The 20,251-nt window shown below is 51.4% G+C and overlaps 2 protein-coding genes across 2 annotated transcripts in view; both read right to left on the bottom strand.

Moving 5' to 3' along the window:
* Positions 1-19,974, bottom strand: part of CADM4 (cell adhesion molecule 4) — a 35,199-nt gene extending 15,225 nt beyond the window's left edge. Inside the window, exons 1-3 of the mRNA XM_040457279.1 lie at positions 19,955-19,974; positions 7,641-7,649; positions 2,387-2,393 (exon numbers count right to left, since the gene is read on the bottom strand). Of these exons, the coding sequence (XP_040313213.1) occupies positions 2,387-2,393; positions 7,641-7,649; positions 19,955-19,974 (36 nt within the window). The remainder of the gene's footprint in view (positions 1-2,386; positions 2,394-7,640; positions 7,650-19,954) is intronic.
* On the bottom strand, positions 5,574-20,030 carry PLAUR (plasminogen activator, urokinase receptor). The gene is made up of 7 exons (XM_040457280.1): positions 19,911-20,030; positions 18,101-18,211; positions 16,283-16,426; positions 9,669-9,827; positions 8,968-9,102; positions 7,695-7,841; positions 5,574-6,139 (listed from the first exon to the last, which is right to left on the bottom strand). Exons 1-7 carry the CDS (start codon positions 19,972-19,974, stop codon positions 5,886-5,888), a joined length of 1,014 nt encoding a protein of 337 aa, XP_040313214.1. The 5' UTR covers positions 19,975-20,030; the 3' UTR covers positions 5,574-5,885.
* Positions 20,031-20,251: the final 221 nt, after the last annotated feature.

Below are 20,251 nucleotides of genomic sequence, written 5' to 3' on the forward strand. Positions count from 1 at the left end.
GTGGTCTCCCTGAGCCCACTTCTGTGGGACCTTGTAGACCCGGTGCAAGTTTATCACCCTTAGAACCCGGGAAGAGTGAGAAATGACGGAAGGTAGGAGACCGCGACCTCTCCCAGGCCCGTTTGACAGTCAGATAAACGGAGACATCCCAACTTTGAAAACCCTTGCTCTTTACCTCCATCGCTACCGGAGTGTTCTAGATTCAGGCCCACCAGGGGACTTCAGCTCCAGATACCCTTTCTGTCCTCGGTGTCCAGCTCCCAGCATCCTCTCTGTCTTCGGGACCCAGACTCCCATCAAGCTCTGCGTCCCCAGGATCACACTTCTAAGCAACCCCTCTCCTTTTCCATTCTCAGTTCACCTTTCTATAAACTGGGGGAAGAGGCCTCGCATTCTCTGTCTTAGGACGGGTGGAAGAGAGATGTCTGACCTGGAGGTGGGAATCTGGGTTGGGAGGTAGGTCGCTAACTGTTGTCTTTGCCCCGAGAAAGGTCCCCTTGCCCATGGCTCCAACCAACGTCTCCTGCTTCAGCTGAAGGACACCCCAGTAGATGTTGGTTTGGTTCTCGTCTCTCTTCTTTGGGCCCCGCCATTCTTCTCTTCCAAGGATATCAGGAGAGTGTTGGTCCTGTCCACACCCTGCGGTACATCAGGGTACTTTATCCATTAGGGTTTTCATTCAGGTGACAGCAAATCCGACCCAAGTGGCTTCAGAGAAAGAGAACTGGGCCACATAGAAAAAAGTGTCGGGTACAGCTGGCTTCAGCATGGCCCGTCTGTCTCTCTGTCCTAAGGGTAAGTGGCTCCCCTCATGTTGCAAGATGACTGGCAACCACACCTTTCCTTCTCATCTGGAGAGAGAAAAAAGCAAGACACAAGGAGATGGAGAGAGCCAGACTGAAAGAGACTGAGGGGAGGGGCAGAGAGAGGGAGACAGAATCCAAAGCTCTGAGCTGTCAGCACAGAGCCCGAAGCGGGGCTCGAACCCACCGACCGTGATAGCGTGACCTGAACCAAAGTCGGGTGCTTAACCGACTGAGCCACCCAGGCGCCCCGGAATGTCTTTTGTTTTAATGAGGTGACTCTGGGTGGGTTTCTGGATGGCTCCTAGGTGAGAGTTGGTTCCTGGGATAGAGCAAGCAAGCCATGATGAGATGGGAAGCTTGGAATTTTCTGTCCTGCCCCCCCCCCCCACCGCAAGAAGGGAGAGAGTGAAAAATGGAGTTAGAGAACGATCACGCCTATGTGATGGGGGGGGGGGTCCTCCAGGTTGGTGAGCACGAGAAGGTGCTGGGCTAGTGGTGCTCCTGGAGAAGCTTCGTGCCCCTTCCCATAAACCTTGTCCTATGAGTCACTTCCATCAGGATGTTCATCTGTATCCTTTGTCATATCCTTTTACAATCTACTGGTAAATGTAAGTAAACTATTTCCCTCAATTCTATGAGCCTCTGTAGCAAATTAACCCACCCCTAAGAGGGGGTCATGGGAACCTCTGAGTTTTAACCGGTAGGTCGGAAGCACAGGTGACCACCTGCCCTTGTGACTGGCATCTGAAGTGGAGAGTGTGTTTGTGGGACTGAGCCCTTAACCTGTGGGATCTGACGCGATCTCCAGGCCGATTGTGTCAACGTTGGGTGACGTTGTAGGACACCCGGCCCAGGTCACAGAGAACCGCTTGCTGCGGGGAAATCTCCCCCACATTCGGTGAACAGAAGTGTTGTGAGCGTGGCAGCGGCAGTGTGGCAGTGAAGGGACAGGAGGCACACAGGAGAAAGACACAGTAGGAAGAACTGGGTGGTTTGTTTTTTTTTTTTTTTTTTCCTTACACATTCCCTCCCTCTTTTTCCTTTTTTTTTTTTTTAAATTTTTTTTTAACGTTTATTTATTTTTGGGACAGAGAGAGACAGAGCATGAGCATGAACGGGGGAGGGGCAGAGAGAGAGGGAGACACAGAATCGGAAGCAGGCTCCAGGCTCTGAGCCATCAGCCCAGAGCCTGACGCGGGGCTCGAACTCACGGACCGTGAGATCGTGACCTGAGCCGAAGTCGGATGCTCAACCGACTGAGCCACCCAGGCGCCCCCTCTTTTTCCTTTTTAAGAGAATCCTGATTTTGTTCAGGCATCCACCTTTCTTTAATAGCCAGATGATGTGAGGGAAGCCTCAGGAGTGCGGTCTAAATATACTTTTGCCTAATATTGTGGTTCCACGGCCTCTTCCACTGGTTGTTGTAGGCATAGGTGTATGAAACCAGTCAGGCAAGCACAATGTGAGGGCAAGTCGGCTTGGGAGTTTTGGGTTAAACTTTCTTTGTTTCAAAAAAGAGGCCCACGAAGAGATGGCCTTTTGTTATTGCCTCTGAATGTGGGTGTGATGTCTGGAATTGCCGCGGCCATCTTGAGGCCATGAGGTGGACAAGCCTGAATGGATCTTTCAGGACATTGCAGAATTAGTCAACTCAGGCACTGCCCTGACTCATGATCGCTTGTTATGTAAGATAATCAATTTCTTCTTTGTTTCAACCATTCTGAGTTGGGTGCCCTATCACACACATCCCTGGCCTCCATGTTGCCTCTGATTCGTACAGAATGTATGGAGGCAGCCTTGCTTACAGATTAAAGCATTAAAGCTTAACGATTAAAGTGATAGTTTTCTTTTTCAGTTGTTCCCCCAACCTTGTGGTCGGATCTCTCTCCTAGGGGTCACTTTCCCCACTCTGGCCGAGTGGGCTGCATAGTAGGACCACAGGAGCAGTGGATGCCTGTTCACAGCCTGAACAACTGTACTCAGTGACTTAGATAAGAACTTCCCTGGGTGTAGCAGAGAGGGTCAGAGGCAGAGGCCTGGCCCAAACTAGACCCCATCAGAACCTGTCTGCTAGCTAACAGTTTGGAACTGGGACACGAGGAGTTCTTGGTGCTTGACATTTCAAGGGCATGTTTGGCTCCTCTGTGTGAAGCAGAAGAAGGTGGTCTTTGGAGAGACAGAAAAATAAAGCGGAAGCCCACGAGGGAAACCACACAGTCGGAGAGAGACAGAGAGACAGAGAGACAGAGAGATTCTGCAAAAGGGAGACAGCCTTGTGATTTCGCGCAGCTTTTCAATTCTGTTTCTTGTCCCTGGTGAGGCCCAGAGACTAGCTCTTGCTTGGATTCTAAACTTCCAATAACATTGTCGTTTTGCTTAAGTCAGCTTAAACAGGTTTTATTTCTTGCAACCGAAATCCCTCCACAAAAACCTGGGAGCCATTAACGATGAGGTCCTGATCACAGGCTCCGGTGTAGAACATTATGAGAGATGTATCCCCGAGCCTCAACATCTGCTGTTGGTCATTGTGGGACGAGTATTTCAAACCTCTGATCCTTACTGGAGGGCATGCCAGGAGGTGTAATCCTAGCCTCCAACCTCTGCCCCACGGTCTCATGGGAGATGCAGTCCTAGCCTCCATTCCTGCTGTAAGGCATCATGGGAAATGTATTCCTTCCCCTCCAATCTCTGCTGTAGGGCATCATGGTGGGTGTAGTTCTTGCCTCCCACCTCTGTGGTAGGGAATCATGGGAAAGGTGAAACTACCCTCAATTTTCATTCTAGAGCGTCTCAGAAAATGTTACCTTGGCCTTGTCTCTGCTGTTGGGAATCAGGAGAGGACGTAGCCCTAGCCCAGTTTTTGTTGCACAATACCCTAGAAGATGTGATCTTTCCTTCCTTCCTTCCTTCCCTACTTTCTTTCTTAATTACCTGCCACGTTCCAGGCATTATTCTTCTAGATACTGCGAAGACAGCATCAGTGAGCCGATAAAGGTCTTGCCCGTTTTGGAGGTTATAGTGGGGAGAGTTAGCAAAAAACCAAACCAGTGACTGTTCCTGTGAACCACTGCAGCATAACAAAATGCCCTAAAACTCAGCGGTGGAAAACCCTCACCTTTTTATTTTATGATTCTGTGGGGCAAGAATTTGAGCAAGGCACAGCAGGATCATATCTTGCCCCACAATGAACTGGGGCCCAAATGGGCTGGCTTAAACAGCTGTAGGGGGGTGGGATGGTTCATTTGGGGCCATATATCTGAAACCTTGGCTCTCGCTGCTGGCTGGTGGTGTGGATCGAATTGTGTCCCTGTCCCCACTGAGAAATACGTTGAAGTTCTAACCCCTAGGAGGTACGAATGTGACCTTGTTTGGAAATAGGGACTTTGCAGATGTGATTAAGATGAGGTCACACTGGATTAGGGTGGGCCCCTAAATCCAATGACCTGGTGTCCTTATAGGGAGCGAGAGAGATTTGGAGCCACAGGGCCACATTCACTGAGAGGAAGGCCATGTGATGACAGAGGCAGGGACTGGAGTAGTGTGGCTCCAAGCCCAGGAACACCCAGGATTGTCAGCAACCCCCAGAAGCGAGGATGAGGCCAGGAAGGATTCTTCACCAGCGACTTTAGAAGGAGCACATCTACTGCCAATACCTTGATTTCCAACGTCTAGTATCCAGAACTCTCAGAGAATAAATTTCTGTTGCTGGAAGCCACCTGCTTCGAAAGTTTGTAGTTACTTTGGCAGTCCTAGGAAATGAAAACAGCTGGGCGTCCTGATTCTCCTGCACATGACGTCAGCTGGGGTCGCGATGTCCGGGGTCGCTCCTTTGCCCACTTGTCTGGTGTCTGGGCTGAGCTGGCTGGAACATCTGGGGCTCTCTCCCCATATGGCATCCATGTTATGAATAGCGTGGGTGTCCCCAGGGCATGGCAGTCTCAGTGTAGGAGGACTTTCACATGGCAGCTGGCTTCCCCAGAGCCAGTTTCTTAAGCCTGGGCCCAGAACACGACATGACATAGCTTCCAGACCACCTTCTGTTGGCCAAAGCAGTCACAGAGCCACTCACGTTCAAGAGCTGGAGATGCCACCCCACCTCGTTAAGCCACCACAATGACCATCAGTGATGTGTGATTAGAGGAGGTCCTAAAAGGAAACCCTGTCCCTTACCTGCCCCCAGATACCTTGGAAGATGTCTTATCCTTTTGTTCATTAGCCATAGGGTGCTGGGGAATGTAATTTTGTCTCTACGGGTTTGCCTCAGCAAGCATGGGATTCTTCAGTGTGGTGCCCCCAGAGTGCCATTGAGATGATAGTTGTGTCTTTTTCTCGGTGAGTCTGAAGGCATCCTAGGAAATATAGCCCAGCCTCTATCTCTTGCCACCAGGGCATCAGTGGAGATGTAATCCTGTCCTTACTCCTCACTGCAGTGCCTCCAGGGAGCTCCGGCCATCAGAGTAACCCTCCCATTCATCTCCTGTCTCAGAGCCCCCTGGGAAAGGCAGATGCTGCTCCTTAGAACAACAAAGTAGTCTTGACCTTTTGGAGCTCGGGAGAAGAGACTGGAAGGCGAGTGCTTGGGTGAGCGAGTTGGAGCCCACAAATCGATGTGGAGGTGGCTTTGGGTGGGAGTCTACATGGGATCGTTCCCAAGGCTAGGGCCTCAAATGCCTCGGTCCTGCAGTGTGACCCCTGATTCCAGGAAAGGTGCCCCCACCCCGCCTTCATCCTCCCAAAGATAGATGCTACAGAGACGGGAAGATCGGGCCTTGTTCACTGGTATAAAAATCTTTATTTCAGTATAAAATATTAAATAAAACAAATATTAATTAATAATAACAACGATGGTGCAACGATACTAATATGACAAGACCTCTCCTGCCGGCCTGCAGCCTATCTCCAGCTTTTCTCCTCTGGTTCTGCAACTCTGTGAGACAGGTGTCTTGACAGCTGGGATGGCTGAGACCCACAGAGGGCGGCACACTGGCCTGAGGTCACACAGCAAATCTGCAGCGCTGGAAGCCGAGGGAAGGGCAAAGGGTTCCCCTGGATCCAGCCAGGGCAGGGGGAGTGTGGGCTTCAGGTCCAGAGGAGAGTGCCCCCCCATAGTCTGGCACTTATAAGCAGGGTGACGGTGAGGCTGAGGTGGGCAGGACCACGCCGGGGGGCACCCCCCGTGCGTGGCTGGCGATCCAGGACTGGATGGTTACAGCCGTTTCCAGAACAGCAGGAGACGTTGAGATGGCTCAGGCTGAAGGCTTCAGCCACGTGGAGACTTTGGCACCATGAGGGGGTTGCACAGCCTCTCACTGTGTAGCTTGGGTTGCCCAGGCCTGAGGAGAGAGAAGGCTGTGTGAGCTCCTGAGGCTAGGCCTGGAATTCTCCCCAGGTGACATGCCACCTTGTGGTGGGTGCCACCCGAAGAAAGCGGCAGTTTTAAATTTTTTTTTTTTTCAACGTTTATTTATTTTTGGGACAGAGAGAGACAGAGCATGAAGGGGGGAGGGGCAGAGAGAGAGGGAGACACAGAATCGGAAACAGGCTCCAGGCTCTGAGCCATCAGCCCAGAGTCTGACGCGGGGCTCGAACTCACAGACCGCGAGATCGTGACCTGGCTGAAGTCGGACGCTTAACCGACTGCGCCACCCAGGCGCCCCAGAAAGCGGCAGTTTTAAATGTGGTCCCTCGGGCCCTTCCAGGGGAAGTGTGAAGTCAAAATTATTCTCATAATAATGCTAAAACAGCATTTGGCTCTTCCACTCTTTTATGTGTGCAGTGAGGTTTTCCAGAAACCCTGGGATATGTGATCTTGCAGCCGACCGAATACAGAAGCAGATAGGAGGCTCCTGGGGCCCCTGGGTGGCTCAGTCGGTTAAGCGTCCGACTTTGGCTCAGGTCATGTTCTCACGGTTCGTGAGTTCCAGCTCCGCGTCGGGCTCTGTGCTGACAGCTCAGAGCCTGGAGCCTGCTTTGGATTCTGTGTTTTCTTCTCTCTCTGCCCCTCCCCCTCCCCCGCTCATGCTCTGTCTCTCTGTCTCTCAAAAATAAATAAAAGTTAAAAAAAACGTGAAAAAAAAAATAGGAGGATCCAGCTGTCTTCTATTAAGCCAGGCATTAAAGATATTTGCAAAACGGTAGCCAATGCCGGTCTTCTCATTAAATGTTTTCGTTGTGGAAAGTGGCATTAAAAATTTTTTTTTTTAATTTTATTTTTTATTTTTTTCAAACGTTTATTTATTTTTGGGACAGAGAGAGACAGAGCATGAACGGGGGAGGGGCAGAGAGAGAGGGAGACACAGAATCGGAAACAGGCTCCAGGCTCCGAGCCATCAGCCCAGAGCCTGACGCGGGGCTCGAACTCACGGACCGCGAGATCATGACCTGGCTGAAGTCGGACGCTTAACCGACTGTGCCACCCAGGCGCCCCTTAAAAAATTTTTTTTTAAATAAAAAATATGTTCAGATGGGATGAAGTTTAATTTTAAAATAAATTAATAAATACATCTCACTTTTCACTTCTAATGCCGTAAATATCTATAGAGATCATGGACACAAGTAATAGTTTTTAAGAGAATAAGGGAATTTTGAGATGAAAAACGTGGAGAACCACTGGAATAGAGAGACTGGAAAGGATGGCACAGGATGGGAGCCCCTGATGTCCGTAGGAAGTTCCACCCACGTGGGGAAGCCCCGCACCCAGAGAAGCCCACATTTCTGTTGCTGAAACACCCATTTTCCTAATGGAAGCCCTAATTCCCGACTACACTTTGCCCCCTCCCAAAGGAAGTCCTACCTTTTCCACAGGAAGACCCATCTCTGTCAAGGCGACCTCTAGCCCACAGCCTCCCACCCACAACTCTCCTTTCCCAGCCTCCTAGAGGGGCTCACCATTACTGCCAGTGGCTTCCAGACATTGACTCATGGGGCCACGGCAGGCAGTCAGGGAAGTCTCTTCGGAGGAACACCCATGGGTGCTGTTCCCCTCACAGCTGTAACACTGGAGGCCATTCAGAGGCAGGTTTTGAAGCTCCACAACTTGGAAGAAGACGAGGACACAGAAACCAAGGAAATTAGCACGGGGGTCTGGGCAGGTGGGGTGGAGGGGTGTCCCTCCATGTATTACCTCCCTAGAACTGTCAACTCGCAGCCTGAGATGTCTTGGAGCCACCTTGTGGTCAGGCATTTGAACGACACTCTCTTCTGGCGGGTTCCTTATAGAACCTCTGAGAGAAATCCCACCTCCCGGCTCCTCCTGAGCCCCCATCTGGCCAGGCACTGGGCAAGCAGCTGTGGAAGACCACAGAGTCCAGCTACCCTGTCCAGTATGGTGGCCACTAGCCAAGTGTGGTTGTTTACATGGGCACTGAAGTTAGCTCGTGTTAACTACAATTCAAAGTTCAGTTCACGTTTCAAGTGCTCAATGGCCAGATGAGGCAGTGGCTACCATATTGGAAGGCACGGATATAGAACATTTCCATCACTGTGAGAAGTTCTGTTGGACAGTACTGGTTTATAACAAGAAGGAGGTGGATTACACTGGAGGGGAGGGACAGGGACACGTTTCCCCGAGGACCATACTTAAAGCAGAGACCTAACAAATGAGAAGTAGCCAGCCAGGCAAACTCCCGTGGGCGAGACGTGTTCCTGGAGGAGAGGGTACTGCATGTGCAAAGGCCATGAGGCAGGATGGAGTTTGGATCAGTGCAGACTGTGAGGCAGACAGGTGCTGATCACGTAGGGCATAGGACGGCCTTTGGATTTTATTCTGAGAGCAAGGGGAAGTCGCTGCAGCGACTTGAGGAAGGAGGGGCCCATGCTTGCTCTGGTTTACAGTTTTAAGAAACCACTCTGGCTGCTGTGCTGGGCACTGACTGTAGGGTGCAGGAATGGAAGCAGGGGGGCCAGCAAGGTTACTGTAACAATGTAGGCAAGGGCTCCAGGTGGCTCAGACCAGGGAGGTGAGCAGTGGAAAGATTCTAGGAAGCATAAAGCATGGGTCTTGGTAAAGGTTTGACGGGCTCAACGAATTCCCACACAACCCCTCTTTGAGGACGGAGAGACATAGAGAGGAGGGGTGGCCTGCGAGTGAGTGGCAGCAGCCTGGGTACACCTCCCTGCCCCGACCCCGGGCCTCGCGTGGCGCGCGTCCCTTGCCCCTCACCTGGACCCCCGTTGCATTTGGTGGTGTTACAGCATTGCAGGAAATGGAAGGTGTGGTTGTTGTGGAAGCCGGTGGGGCCCGGGCAGCCAGGAAGGTTGCCACAGCCGCGGGTGTGGTGCTCATCCCTTGGGCTGCCTGTAGGGGGCAGAGGAGAGAGATCAGGCTACTGGCCCGGGGCTGAGACTGGGTTTGCCCACGGCAGCAGTCATCTGCCCGGTTCCTGCTTCGCGGTTCATTACAGGACCCTCATTTTATTTGGGGCAGCCATTATCTAGCCAAAAGACACATTTTCTACCCGCCACAGGTGTAGTCATGTGACTGAGTTCTGGCCAATGTGATATAAATAGAAAGATTTCATGGGACTTCCAGAAAGGAGAACCCTCACGAAGGGAAAAGTGCCTATTTTTTGGTCCCTTTTCCTCATTCTTCTTCCTAGAACTTGGACATGAGGTCTGGAGCTCTGGCAGCCATCTTGGACTATGAGGCAATCTTGAGAATGGAAGCAGAGAAGAGAAGGCATCTGGGTTCCTGGTGACTGTAGAACTGTCCTAGTGGCCCAGGAGTTCGGATCACTAGACTTTTGTGTGACACAATTAACTTTCTGCCTTGCTTAAATGCTTGTTATTCTGGGGTGGTTGTTAAGTGCCGCCTTGGGACGGGACAAAGCAGGGAGGAGGAGCTGCTGGTAGGTTGGGGCTCACCTTCCAGGGTCCGGTGGGTCACCACCTCCAGGCACTGTTCTCCAGGGCTGCGGCATTGCAGGCTCTGGACCCAGCCTCTCTCACAGCTCAGGTCTGATGAGGCGCAGGAAACACATTCAAGGTAACGGCTTCGGGTTCGGGGATAGGTGGGAGGCCGACCTGTTTGGGGAGGGGCGGGAGGGTGAGACTCCCTGGGAGAGTCCCAGAGATCTAGTTCCCTTGAAGACTCGCTTTAGCGTCAATTCCTCTCCATCTCACCCTTCAGCCAATCATCAAAGCCCTGCCCATCCCACCTCCTGAATCTTTCTAGCATCCATCCCCTCCTTTCCAGCCCCATGACCAGGTCAGACCGCCTTCAACACCAGGTTTGTCTTTGGCCTTCTGGTTTCCATTCTTGCCCCCCAACCCCACCAGGTGCATCCCCCACAGCCCTAGAAGGATGCTTCTAATTTTTTTTTTAATTTATTCAATTTTGAGAGAGAGAGAGAGAGAGAGAGAGAGCACGAGCAGGGTAGGGGCAGAGAGAGAAGGAGAGCTCTCAGCACAGAGCTTGGAAGGATGCTTCTAATACTTGAATCCGACCCTGCCTCTGCTCTGCGCAAAACCCCTCCATGGCTCCCCGGTGCCCTCAGAATAAAATCCAAGCTACTCAGCACGGCATTCAAGGCCCATCAAAGTCTGGGTCCTGGCCGCCTCTCCTGCCTCATCGCCCTCCACTACCCCTCAGGCTCTACCCCTCCACAACTTCCCACAGCCCCTGAGTGTACAGGCAGAACACGCTTCCTTGTTCCCTACCCTCCCTGTCTCCTCCTACTCATTTTTCAGGCATCATCTCAAATTTCACCTCCTGTAAGAAGTCCTCCCTCACCTCCCAGGCCGGATCAGGTGCCCCTCTGGGGTCCCCTTCCAGCCATGCCCACTTTAGGTCCTCCCTGGGAGCCCCAGCGGGTAGGTCTGGGGGGGCTGTCTCCATCATTATCTTGTCCCAACACCACCCAGCACAGGGCCAGGGCCAGAGAAGATATTCAATAAATATTTGCTAAATGAATGAATCAACAATTGATCAAAACTCTGCTATCGTTCCCTGTGGTAGCCAATCTCCGAGCCCCCATGACCCCTCGCTCCTGGTATGCGTGCCCTTATAGGGGCTGACCTGTATAACTAAGAGGAATATTGCGGAAATGATGGTGTGTAACTCTTGTGCAAGATCGTAAAAGGCACTGCAACTCCTCCCTGGCTCTCTCTTGGATTCCTTGGTCTGGAGGGGATCCAGCTATCACGTTGTTAGGACACTCAAATACTCCGCGTACTCGTCTACATGGTGAGGAACTGAGGCCTTGCCCAAGTCATGGGATCACATTGTCCGTGAGAGTGAAGCTCCCCTTGGAGCCAGCAGTCACCTTGACTACACCTGCATGAAAGATCTAGAATCATCTGTGTAAGTTACTTCCAGATTCTTGACCTTCAGAAACTTTGTGAAACAATACATGCTTAATTTTGTTTCGAGTTTTGGGACAATCTGCAATGCGGCCACAGATAATTAATACACTCCCCAGTTGTGTCAGGGATCCAAGCCTCACTTGATCGATCTGTGAAAACTCGGCCTCTCACCCCTTCTGGTCCAGGCCAAGAGGATGAATTATTTTTCCCTGGAAACACCATAGCCATTTCCTCTGCCCAGGCCTTGGCCCACACCATTCCTGAGCCTGGCATGCCCTCCCCTTCCTGACCCCAAATATCCAAGTTGAGTTGGGGCCAAGTCTTACATACGAGAGAGGACGGTCTCGGCCCCTCTCTCAACTGGCAGGCCAGCTGCTGGAATCAGGTGAATCATTTACATCCAAAGCCAAACCTTCCCCAACACTAAAGAAAAATAAAATTCCAACATGAACTTCCATGAAAACAACAACAACAACAACAAACACCACTGGGTTTGATTGCCGTCACCACTCCCATACCACTCTAGGGTCCCCTGGTGAACCTTTCTATCTCGTTCTTCGAAATGTGGGTGATCCCCAGGGCTCTGTCTTGGGCAGTTTTCATTTCTCACGGTACGCGCTCTCCCATGGGGATGCTATTCATCGACCTGACTTCATTTCCATGTGTCTGCCGGGAACTCACTCCAGGCAGGACTTCTCTCTGAGCTCCACATCTGTACACCCAACTGCTTCCTGGAGGCCCCCTGACCATCCCTCAAACACCTGAATCGCTACGTGCCCCAAGGGAAGCTCTCCATCTTCTCTAAACTGGCCCTTCGCTCCTGAATTCCACATCTCTGAGGTGGCCCAGTTCTTCAGTCCCCCAGGGCAGAAATCTGGCAGGTTCCTTGATCCTCTGCATCTAGCATCAATTTGGATACCTCTAGTTGCCCTGTCTTCTAGTTCTTTAATCCTTTTGCCGCACTGCACACATCTTTTAAGCACATCTATTGAGCTGTTAATTTCAGTCACTATTCTGTATTTCCTGTTTGACTCTTAAAAAACGGGACACCAGGGGCGCCTGGGTGGCGCAGTCGGTTAAGCGTCCGACTTCAGCCAGGTCACGATCTCGCGGTCCGTGAGTTCGAGCCCCGCGTCAGGCTCTGGGCTGATGGCTCGGAGCCTGGAGCCTGTTTCCGATTCTGTGTCTCCCTCTCTCTCTGCCCCTCCCCCGTTCATGCTCTGTCTCTCTCTGTCCCCCCAAAAAAAACCAACAACAACAACAAAAAAACAAAAACGGGACACCACATTTCTGCTAAAATTTATCCTATTCTCTATTTTTTGGACTCTGTTGGTCATGGCTTATTTATTTATTTATTTATTAAAAAAATTTTTTAATGTTTGTTTTTGACAGAGAGACACACAGAGTGCGAGTGGGGGAGGGTCAGAGAGAGAGGGAGACATAGAACCCGGAGCAGGCTCCAGGCTCTGAGCTGTCAGCACAGAGCCCGACGCGGGGCTCGAACTCACAAACGGTGAGTTCAGACCTGAGCCGAAGTCGGACGCTTAACCGACTGAGCCACCCAGGTACCCTGATTATGGCTATTTTAAATTTCCCTGTCGGGGCCCCTGGGTGGCTCAGTCGGTTAAGCGTCCAACTTCGGCTCAGGTCATGATCTTGCGGTCCATGAGTTTGAGCCCCGCGTCGGGCTCTGTGCTGACCGCTCGGAGCCTGCAGCCTGTTTCGGATTCTGTGTCTCCCTCTGTCTCTGCCCCTCCCCTGTTCATGCTCTGTCTCTCTCTGTCTCAAAAATAAATAAACGTTGGAAAAAAAAATAAAAAAAAAATTTAAATAAATAAATAAATAAATAAATAAATAAATAAATTTCCCTGTCTAATAACTCTACTATCTGAATCGTTACGGGTCTGTTTCTACTGTTGGATTTTTCTCTTGGTTTCCTGTTAATTGGTCCTTTTTATTTTCTTCGGGGTACCTTGTAAGTTTTGATTAGATGCCAGACATCACAATGAAAATTTGTAAAGGCTCTAAATAATGTTATTTTCTTCCCAAGGGGGGTAGGTTTTCTTCCTGCTGACGATCAGAAGGAGGCATTTTTGGGGCTGGTCTATTTCAGTTTTGCCCTTACGCCTCGGGTGTGGACTGAGAGGAAAGCGTGGGGTGGTTACCAAGGCCTCTCTCTCTCCAACTTGGCAACTTTGGTCTTTCCAGCATCATATGCCTGCTGGAATCTTTGCTCAGTTCTGTAACTTCCCAGATACTATTTTCTGCTGAGTTTCTTGGAGTTTCACCCTATGCACATACAGCCTGCCAATGACTTAAAAGAAGTTTGCAAATCTGGGGACTCCCTTTTCTGTGGTTCCATGTGTTCCAGGATTTTACCTCTCATTTTCTAGACACTCTGGCAGCCCTAGACTCTGACCCTTGTCTTCTCAGCCTAGTGATGATCTCCCTTATTTGGGTTCTATTTCCTCTCCTCAACAGTGAGTTGGAAAGTGTACCCAAGGAAACACCCAGCTTGTCTGCATAACTCAACTTCTGTGCTTCCCTTATTTCAAGGATCGTAGCATCTCAACTTCCTCTCTTCATTTGCTGCTCTCCAGTGAGCTCAAATAATGATTTATAATTTGCCCAGCTTTTCTGGCTGTGACTGGCAGATGAGTCCAATACATGTGATCCCATCATGACCAGAACTGCAAACCAACCTCCATGTCTAATCCATCACTAAGTCCTGCTCATCTACCTGCTAAATAGTTCTTTTTTAGGGGCGCCTGGGTGGCGCAGTCGGTTAAGCCTCCGACTTCAGCCAGGTCACGATCTCGCGGTCCGTGAGTTCGAGCCCCGCGTCGGGCTCTGGGCTGATGGCTCGGAGCCTGGAGCCTGTTTCCGATTCTGTGTCTCCCTCTCTCTCTGCTCCTCCCCCGTTCATGCTCTGTCTCTCTCTGTCCCAAAAATAAATAAACGTTGAAAAAAAAAATTAAAAAAAAAAAAAAAAGAATATTTATTTATGGGAGCACCTGGGTGCCTCAGTTGGTTGAGCAGCCGACTTCAGCTCGGGTCCTGATCTCTCGGTTCGTGAGTTCGGGCCCGGAGTCAGGCTCCGTGCTGACAGCTCAGAGCCTGGAGCCTGCTTCGGATTCTGTGTCTCCCTCCCTCCCTCTCTCTCTCCCTCCCTCGTTCATGCTCTGTCTGTCTCTCTCTCTCTCAAAAATGAATAAAAATTAAAAAAACTTTTTGTTTGTTTGTTTATTTATTTATTTATTTATTTATTTATTTAGAGACAGACAGACAGCATGAGTGAGGAAGGAACAGAGAGACAGAGGGAGAGAGAGAGTCCCAAGCAGGCTCCACGCTGTCAGCACAGACCCTGATGTGGGGCTCGAACTCACAAACCTCGAGATCATGACCTGAGCCGAAACCAAGAGTCAGATACTCAACCGATGGAGTCACCTGGGCGCCCCCTCTGCTGAATAGTTCTTAAATCCACCCCCCTTCTCTCCAGCTGCATGGCTGACATTCTAATCCAGTCGCCCTCTTCTTCCTCTGGACAGCCTCAGCCAACTCCAAGTTGGACTCTCCTCATCTACTCTCCCTCCATCATTGCTTCCCTCTGAGGTCAGAATAATTTGTTTAACAATCCAAATCTGATGGTGACACTCTCTGCTTAAAACCCTTCCATGACCTCCCACTGTTCCCCAGATGGTCTATGCTCCTCACCACAGCCTAGAAGGCCCTGTGTAATATGACCCTGCCAGGTGCACAGGTCTTGCCGGTTTTGTCCTCCCCGCAGCCATGCTTTCACCCACCTTTGTGTCTGTCGCTCTCCCCAGAAAACCCTTCCCACTGTCTTTTTAATAATCTGACTCCTACTCATCCCTCAAGATCCAGCCTAGTCATTGCTTCCTGTAGGAAGACTTCCCTGACCTGAGTCCAGTATTTCCCCCTAGGGTCCCACAGCCCCAACGCTTCATTCCTCCCAGCCCCGATCACTCTGGTGTCTGTTTCCTTTATCTCAGCCCTGAAAGTTCTGGACTATGCTTCCCCATTACAGCTCTGACCCCTCTGACCTGTTTCCCCATCCTGGCGCTGACTAATCTTAGCAGTCGCTGTCTGGTGATGGGTCTCTCACCCCCACTCCCACCCCACTGGACTGTAAGCCCAGTGGTAAGGCCCAAAGCTGTCCCGGTCACCTCTGTATCCCCAGTATCACATAAGTACAGGATGGGGTTTAACCAACTATTCAGGATAAAATGGCCTTAGAAATGGGGCTGGTATAGTTTTACTACTTACTAAATTACTGAATTGACAGCTGCTGCCCCAAGCTTGCTGGTGGACCCCTGGCCACTCCCAACTCTCTCTTTATTTATTTCCTTAAAAATTTTTTTTGTAATGTTTATTTATTTTTGAGAGAGAGAGAGAGAGAGAGAGAGAAAGCATGAATGGGGGAGGAGCAGAGAGAGAGGGAGACACAGAACCCGAAGCAGGCTCCAGGCTCTGAATTGTCAGCACAGAGCCTGACGCGGGGCTTGAACCCACGAACCGTGAGATCATGACCTGAGCTGAATGCTCAGATGCTTAACTAACTGAACCACCCAGGTACCCCCCCCCAACTCTCTCTTTAGAACCTTATGTTCCCAAGATTCATCAGCTAAGGTGGGAGGGGGGTGCTCCAGGAGTCTGTTCTGACTGGTCAGTGCCTTATGCATCGACTGATACTGTTCAATATTTTGAATATTATCTGTAATTAGAATTAATTGAGTCTACTCCATTATTAGTGCTTTCCTTGTGCAAATCTAAGAGCAAGATGATGCTAGTGTCCCTTCCCTGAAAATAAACATCTGATTCAGTCCCCGCCAACAGATGGAAGTTTGAGGTCAGGATGGATGAACAAGAAACAGTGCAAACGCAGGTGCTCTGCTTAACTGACGTCATTGTGACTGGTCTGGACTTAGCCAATTTCCTTCCTCACCGGGTCCAGAAAGAGGAATCGGCATGCATGACCAAGTAACATGGATCCGTTGCTTCCTACCCTCTCCTGTGGGAACTTGAGCCTTTCTAAGCCTTTTTGTTAGACGGGCATTTGCATGGGGGCTGGGGGGGACAGGATCAGGAGAACGACGAGTTTGAGTCAGAGAGACGGTGCGGGGGTCGGGGATGGCAAGGGCTGCCCAACTCACCAGCTCTGGGTCGGTTGCACAAGTCAGACCCACACACGGCCTCCGTAAGAGTGATGATCTTCACGCCTGTCCGATAGCTCATGGTCCTGTTGCTTTTCTCTGGGTGAGCACAGCCTCTCTCCACCACCTCCAGCTCGTCACCTACTGTGAGGAATGCGTCTCTGTCACCCCAAAGGCTCCACTGGGCCCAACCGGCCTCTGATACTCCTGGTCATATGGTCACCCTCTTCCGGGGCTGACCTCTTCTCTTGGGACCAGCTGTCTCCCCTCTCCCCCTCCCAGCACAGAGAACCTACTCTCCTTAGGGACAACACTGTTGTGGAGAACTTCTGGATCCATCTACCCCTCCTGCCCAGCTTAGCAGTGAGATGCCTCCAATAGGATTTTTTTTTTTTTTTTTTTTTAAGCAGGCTGCATGCCCAGCGCTGGGCTTGAACTCACTATGCTGAGATCAAGAGTCAAATGCTCCACCAACTGAGCCACCCAGGCTCCTCTCTAATAGGAATTTTTTTTTAAATTTTTTTTTCAACGTTTATTTATTTTTGGGATAGAGAGAGACAGAGCATGAACGGGGGAGGGGCAGAGAGAGAGGGAGACACAGAATCGGAAACAGGCTCCAGGCTCTGAGCCATCAGCCCAGAGCCTGACGCGGGGCTCGAACTCACGGACCGCGAGATCGTGACCTGGCTGAAGTCGGACGCTTAACCAACTGCGCCACCCAGGCGCCCCTAATAGGAATTTTTAAAGGAAAATGTTACAAGCTTGCCAAATACTATAAGAGAGTGATATAATAAATATTGTGTATCTGTCACCAAACTTTATAAAGTATTAGCATTTTGCTGTATTTTGTTTCAGATATTTTTGAAAAGGAACTTAAATTTAAAAGATACATTTAGGGGCGCCTGGGTGGCTCAGTCGGTTAAGCGGTTAAGCGTCCGACTTCAGCTCAGGTCATGATCTCAGCCTGTGAGTTCGAACCCCACGTCGGGCTCTGTGCTGACAGCTCAGAGCCTGGAGCCTGCTTTGGACTCTGTGTCTCCCTCTCTCTCTGCCCCGCCCCTGCTCATGCTCTGTCTCTCTCTGTTTCCAAAATAAATAAAAACATTAAAAAAAAATTTTTTTAAAGATACATTTAAAGTCTCCTGATCACTCCCCCACATCCATTGCCCTTATGCCCTGCCCAGAAGCAATTATTGATACAGACAATTCTCACACTAGGTGTGCCTAACATACTGTTGTTTATTTGGACAGTGTTTATTGTATATTGTTACATACTATTTATATTAAAAGGTATCATACTCTGCAACGTGCTTTTTCTCTCTCAACCTTATGTTTTTGAGATGTATCCACTTCAATGCCTACGGCTCTAGTTCCTTCATTTAAACTGCCTGCAGCATTCCATTGTGTGCTTATGCTATGTTTCTCCTCTGCTGATGACTAATCTGTATCACAGACGTCACTGCTGAGAACCTTCTTATACACGTGTCTCTGGGCACGTGTGTCCAAGGTTCTTCGAGCTTTCTATATTCCTAGGAGTTGAACTGCTGGCTGTGGGGTATGCTAATCTTCACCTGTACGAGATATTGCCAAATTGGTCTTTGCGGGGGATGCACCAATTTCCCCCCGGCTATTAACAGGGTCTGCAGCCTCACATTCTCATCCATTCTTTGCCCTGTCAGTGTTTCGACTGCTTGTCAATCTGGTGGGTGTGAAATGGGGTCTCCTTGTCTTTTTCCTTTGCACTATCCCTGATTACTGGTGAAATGAAGGTTCTTGGCCACTCGAGTTCCCTGCAGGAACCAAGTGCGGGAATCTCACCTTCCCACATGCGCATGACGGTGGTCCTGCAGAGGTCCTGGCCCGGGGCACACTCTTCCACCTGGCACTTCCCGGTCCTCCCACACAGCATGCACTGCAGGCCCCAGGAGGCTGGGGGAAGAAAGAGGAGAGGTAAGATTGTTATAGCTCCGTGCCAGGGTCCCCCCCTTGCCCCTTCATGCCCCAATACCGGGACCAAGTCTCCAGGCCCTGTGCACTCAAGTTTATGCTCCGCGTTCGGCCCCACCTTTAGTTCCAACACTGGGTTCAGGCCAGCTGCTTCCAGTCTATCTCTAGCCCCACGTTGTATCTACGTCCCCCTACCCTAAAGTTCTATCCCCGCCCACAATACCTCTCTAAAGTCCCGCCCTGGCTCATTTTCCCTTGAATTCTGTACCCACGCGGGGCCAATCCTGAAAGTCCAGTCCTCACCCTCTGTCCATCTGGACCGTCTAGCCTAACTGCAGTTTAGGTGCTTTCCCCCACCGCACCGGGCCTCGGTCTATTCTGCCTCTCAAGCCCTCCGAGGGGCGGTCTACGCTCACCCTACTGCAGCTGATCTTTGTTCTACCCCACTTCCCCGTGCCTTCCACCAACTATCCCCCAGTTAACGACCCCAAACTCTACTCTTTTCCCAAAGTTCTCTCCCCGACCATCAATCAGCCCAGGCCAAAGTTCTAACTCCGCCCACCAGACCTCTGGAGGTTCTAACCCCCACTACTGTAGTCTCGGTCTAAGTTCTCTCCCGGCTCACCGTGAGCTCCTCCCCGGAAGCGCTCTCCCCGCCCGCAGGCTCCTCCCCCAAAGCTCTCTCCCCGCCCACAGGCTCTTCCCCCGAAGCTCTCTCCCCGCCCACCAGTTCCTGCCGAGGTTCTAGCCCCGGCCCGCTAGCGTGTCCTGTGGTTATAACTCCGCCCACTAGCTCCGCCCCAGCTCCTATCCCCGCCTACCAGGCCTCCCCTGCAGGGGCTCCCTTCCCCACCCCAAATTCGCACTCCCCTGGAGTCATTACTCATTCTTGGCCACGAATGATCCGGAGAGCTTTTCGGGTTATTCAGTGTCGAACCACCCCGCAACCCGCGTTCCCGCCCCGCCTTGACTCAGTTCCTTCTCAATTTCCTCTCGCTTTTCAACCCTCTCCGGTACATTTCCAGGGGAAAAGAGTAGAGAGGGTAGCGTCGGCCAGGGGATAGTGAAAGCAAAGGTCCTCGAGGCTCGAGGGACAAGCCCTGGATCCCAAGCCCCTGCCTCCGCGACGTTCGGCCTCTCTAGACCTCTTGTAAAATGAAGCGCCGTCCTCCCTGTCTTTCAAGCGGCTGGTCGGTGGGGGGAGATCCGACAGCGTGGAGAAGTCTGCGCAACGTTCCTGCTGCGGGGTCAGAATCCCACTTACTCAAGGGCTGGCTGTGTGACCTCGGACCGGTTACTTAACCTCTCTGTGCCGGTTTCCTTCTCTGAAGCAGGGCTAAGACTAGTCCAGCCCGTCCAGTTTGAAATTGCAAGGAAAGCGCTTAGAAGAGCGGCCGGAATAAAGAACGCACTCACTCAACGGTGGCTGTGGTTAACTACACGCCTTCGCTCGACTAATAATTGCCTGAGCACCTACTGTGGGCCAGGTACGGTGCTGTGTGCGGCTGCAGACAGCAGAAGGATTATTATTTGAGTGTGTGTGTGTCGGGGGGGGGGGGTGCTGGAGACTGAGCCCTCGCCCTCCAACCCGTCGAACTCTGAGCCCACCGCCCTCCCCCACCCTCTCCTCTAAGTTCAAGACCCAGCTCCCCGCTCAGAGGTTCCGGCATCCAGTCCCTACCTGGAATGCAGGTCTGAAACAGCAGCAGCAGCAGTGACAGCGACAGCAGCAGCGGGCGGCCCATGTCTGGTGGCAGCAGGTCCTGTCGGCGGCCTCCCTGCACCTCTCAGTCTGGCCTGGGGAAGGAGACAGTTTTGTGGCCCCGGGGCTCCTCCCAGAGATTTTGCGAAAGAGCGAGTCAGCCCCAGATGCGTGGGTGACTCCCTCTCCTCCCCCCACACCCCTCCTCCTCAAAAACTTCCTTTGCCAGGGCGCGGCCGGCCAGGAGCAGGGGGGCTGGCTCTGCTCTGACTCATGTGTAGTGGTCACGGGCCGTCTCCAGTCAGCCGAGGTGCAAATTC

The sequence above is a fragment of the Herpailurus yagouaroundi genome, unplaced genomic scaffold (assembly GCF_014898765.1).
Source record: "Herpailurus yagouaroundi ecotype Mexico unplaced genomic scaffold, PumYag 220, whole genome shotgun sequence".
Taxonomy (NCBI): domain Eukaryota; kingdom Metazoa; phylum Chordata; class Mammalia; order Carnivora; family Felidae; genus Herpailurus; species Herpailurus yagouaroundi.

Excerpts from the sequence above, each read along its gene's own strand:
- PLAUR (XM_040457280.1), bottom strand. The coding sequence starts at position 19,974 with ATGGGCCGCCCGCTGCTGCTGTCGCTGTCACTGCTGCTGCTGCTGTTT. Across the intron at positions 9,828-16,282 it reads GTGCAACCGACCCAGAGCTG|GTCGGCCTCCCACCTATCCC; the intron begins GTGAGTTGGGCA and ends CTCCCCAAACAG. Across the intron at positions 7,842-8,967 it reads CAAATGCAACGGGGGTCCAG|TTGTGGAGCTTCAAAACCTG; the intron begins GTGAGGGGCAAG and ends TCTTCTTCCAAG.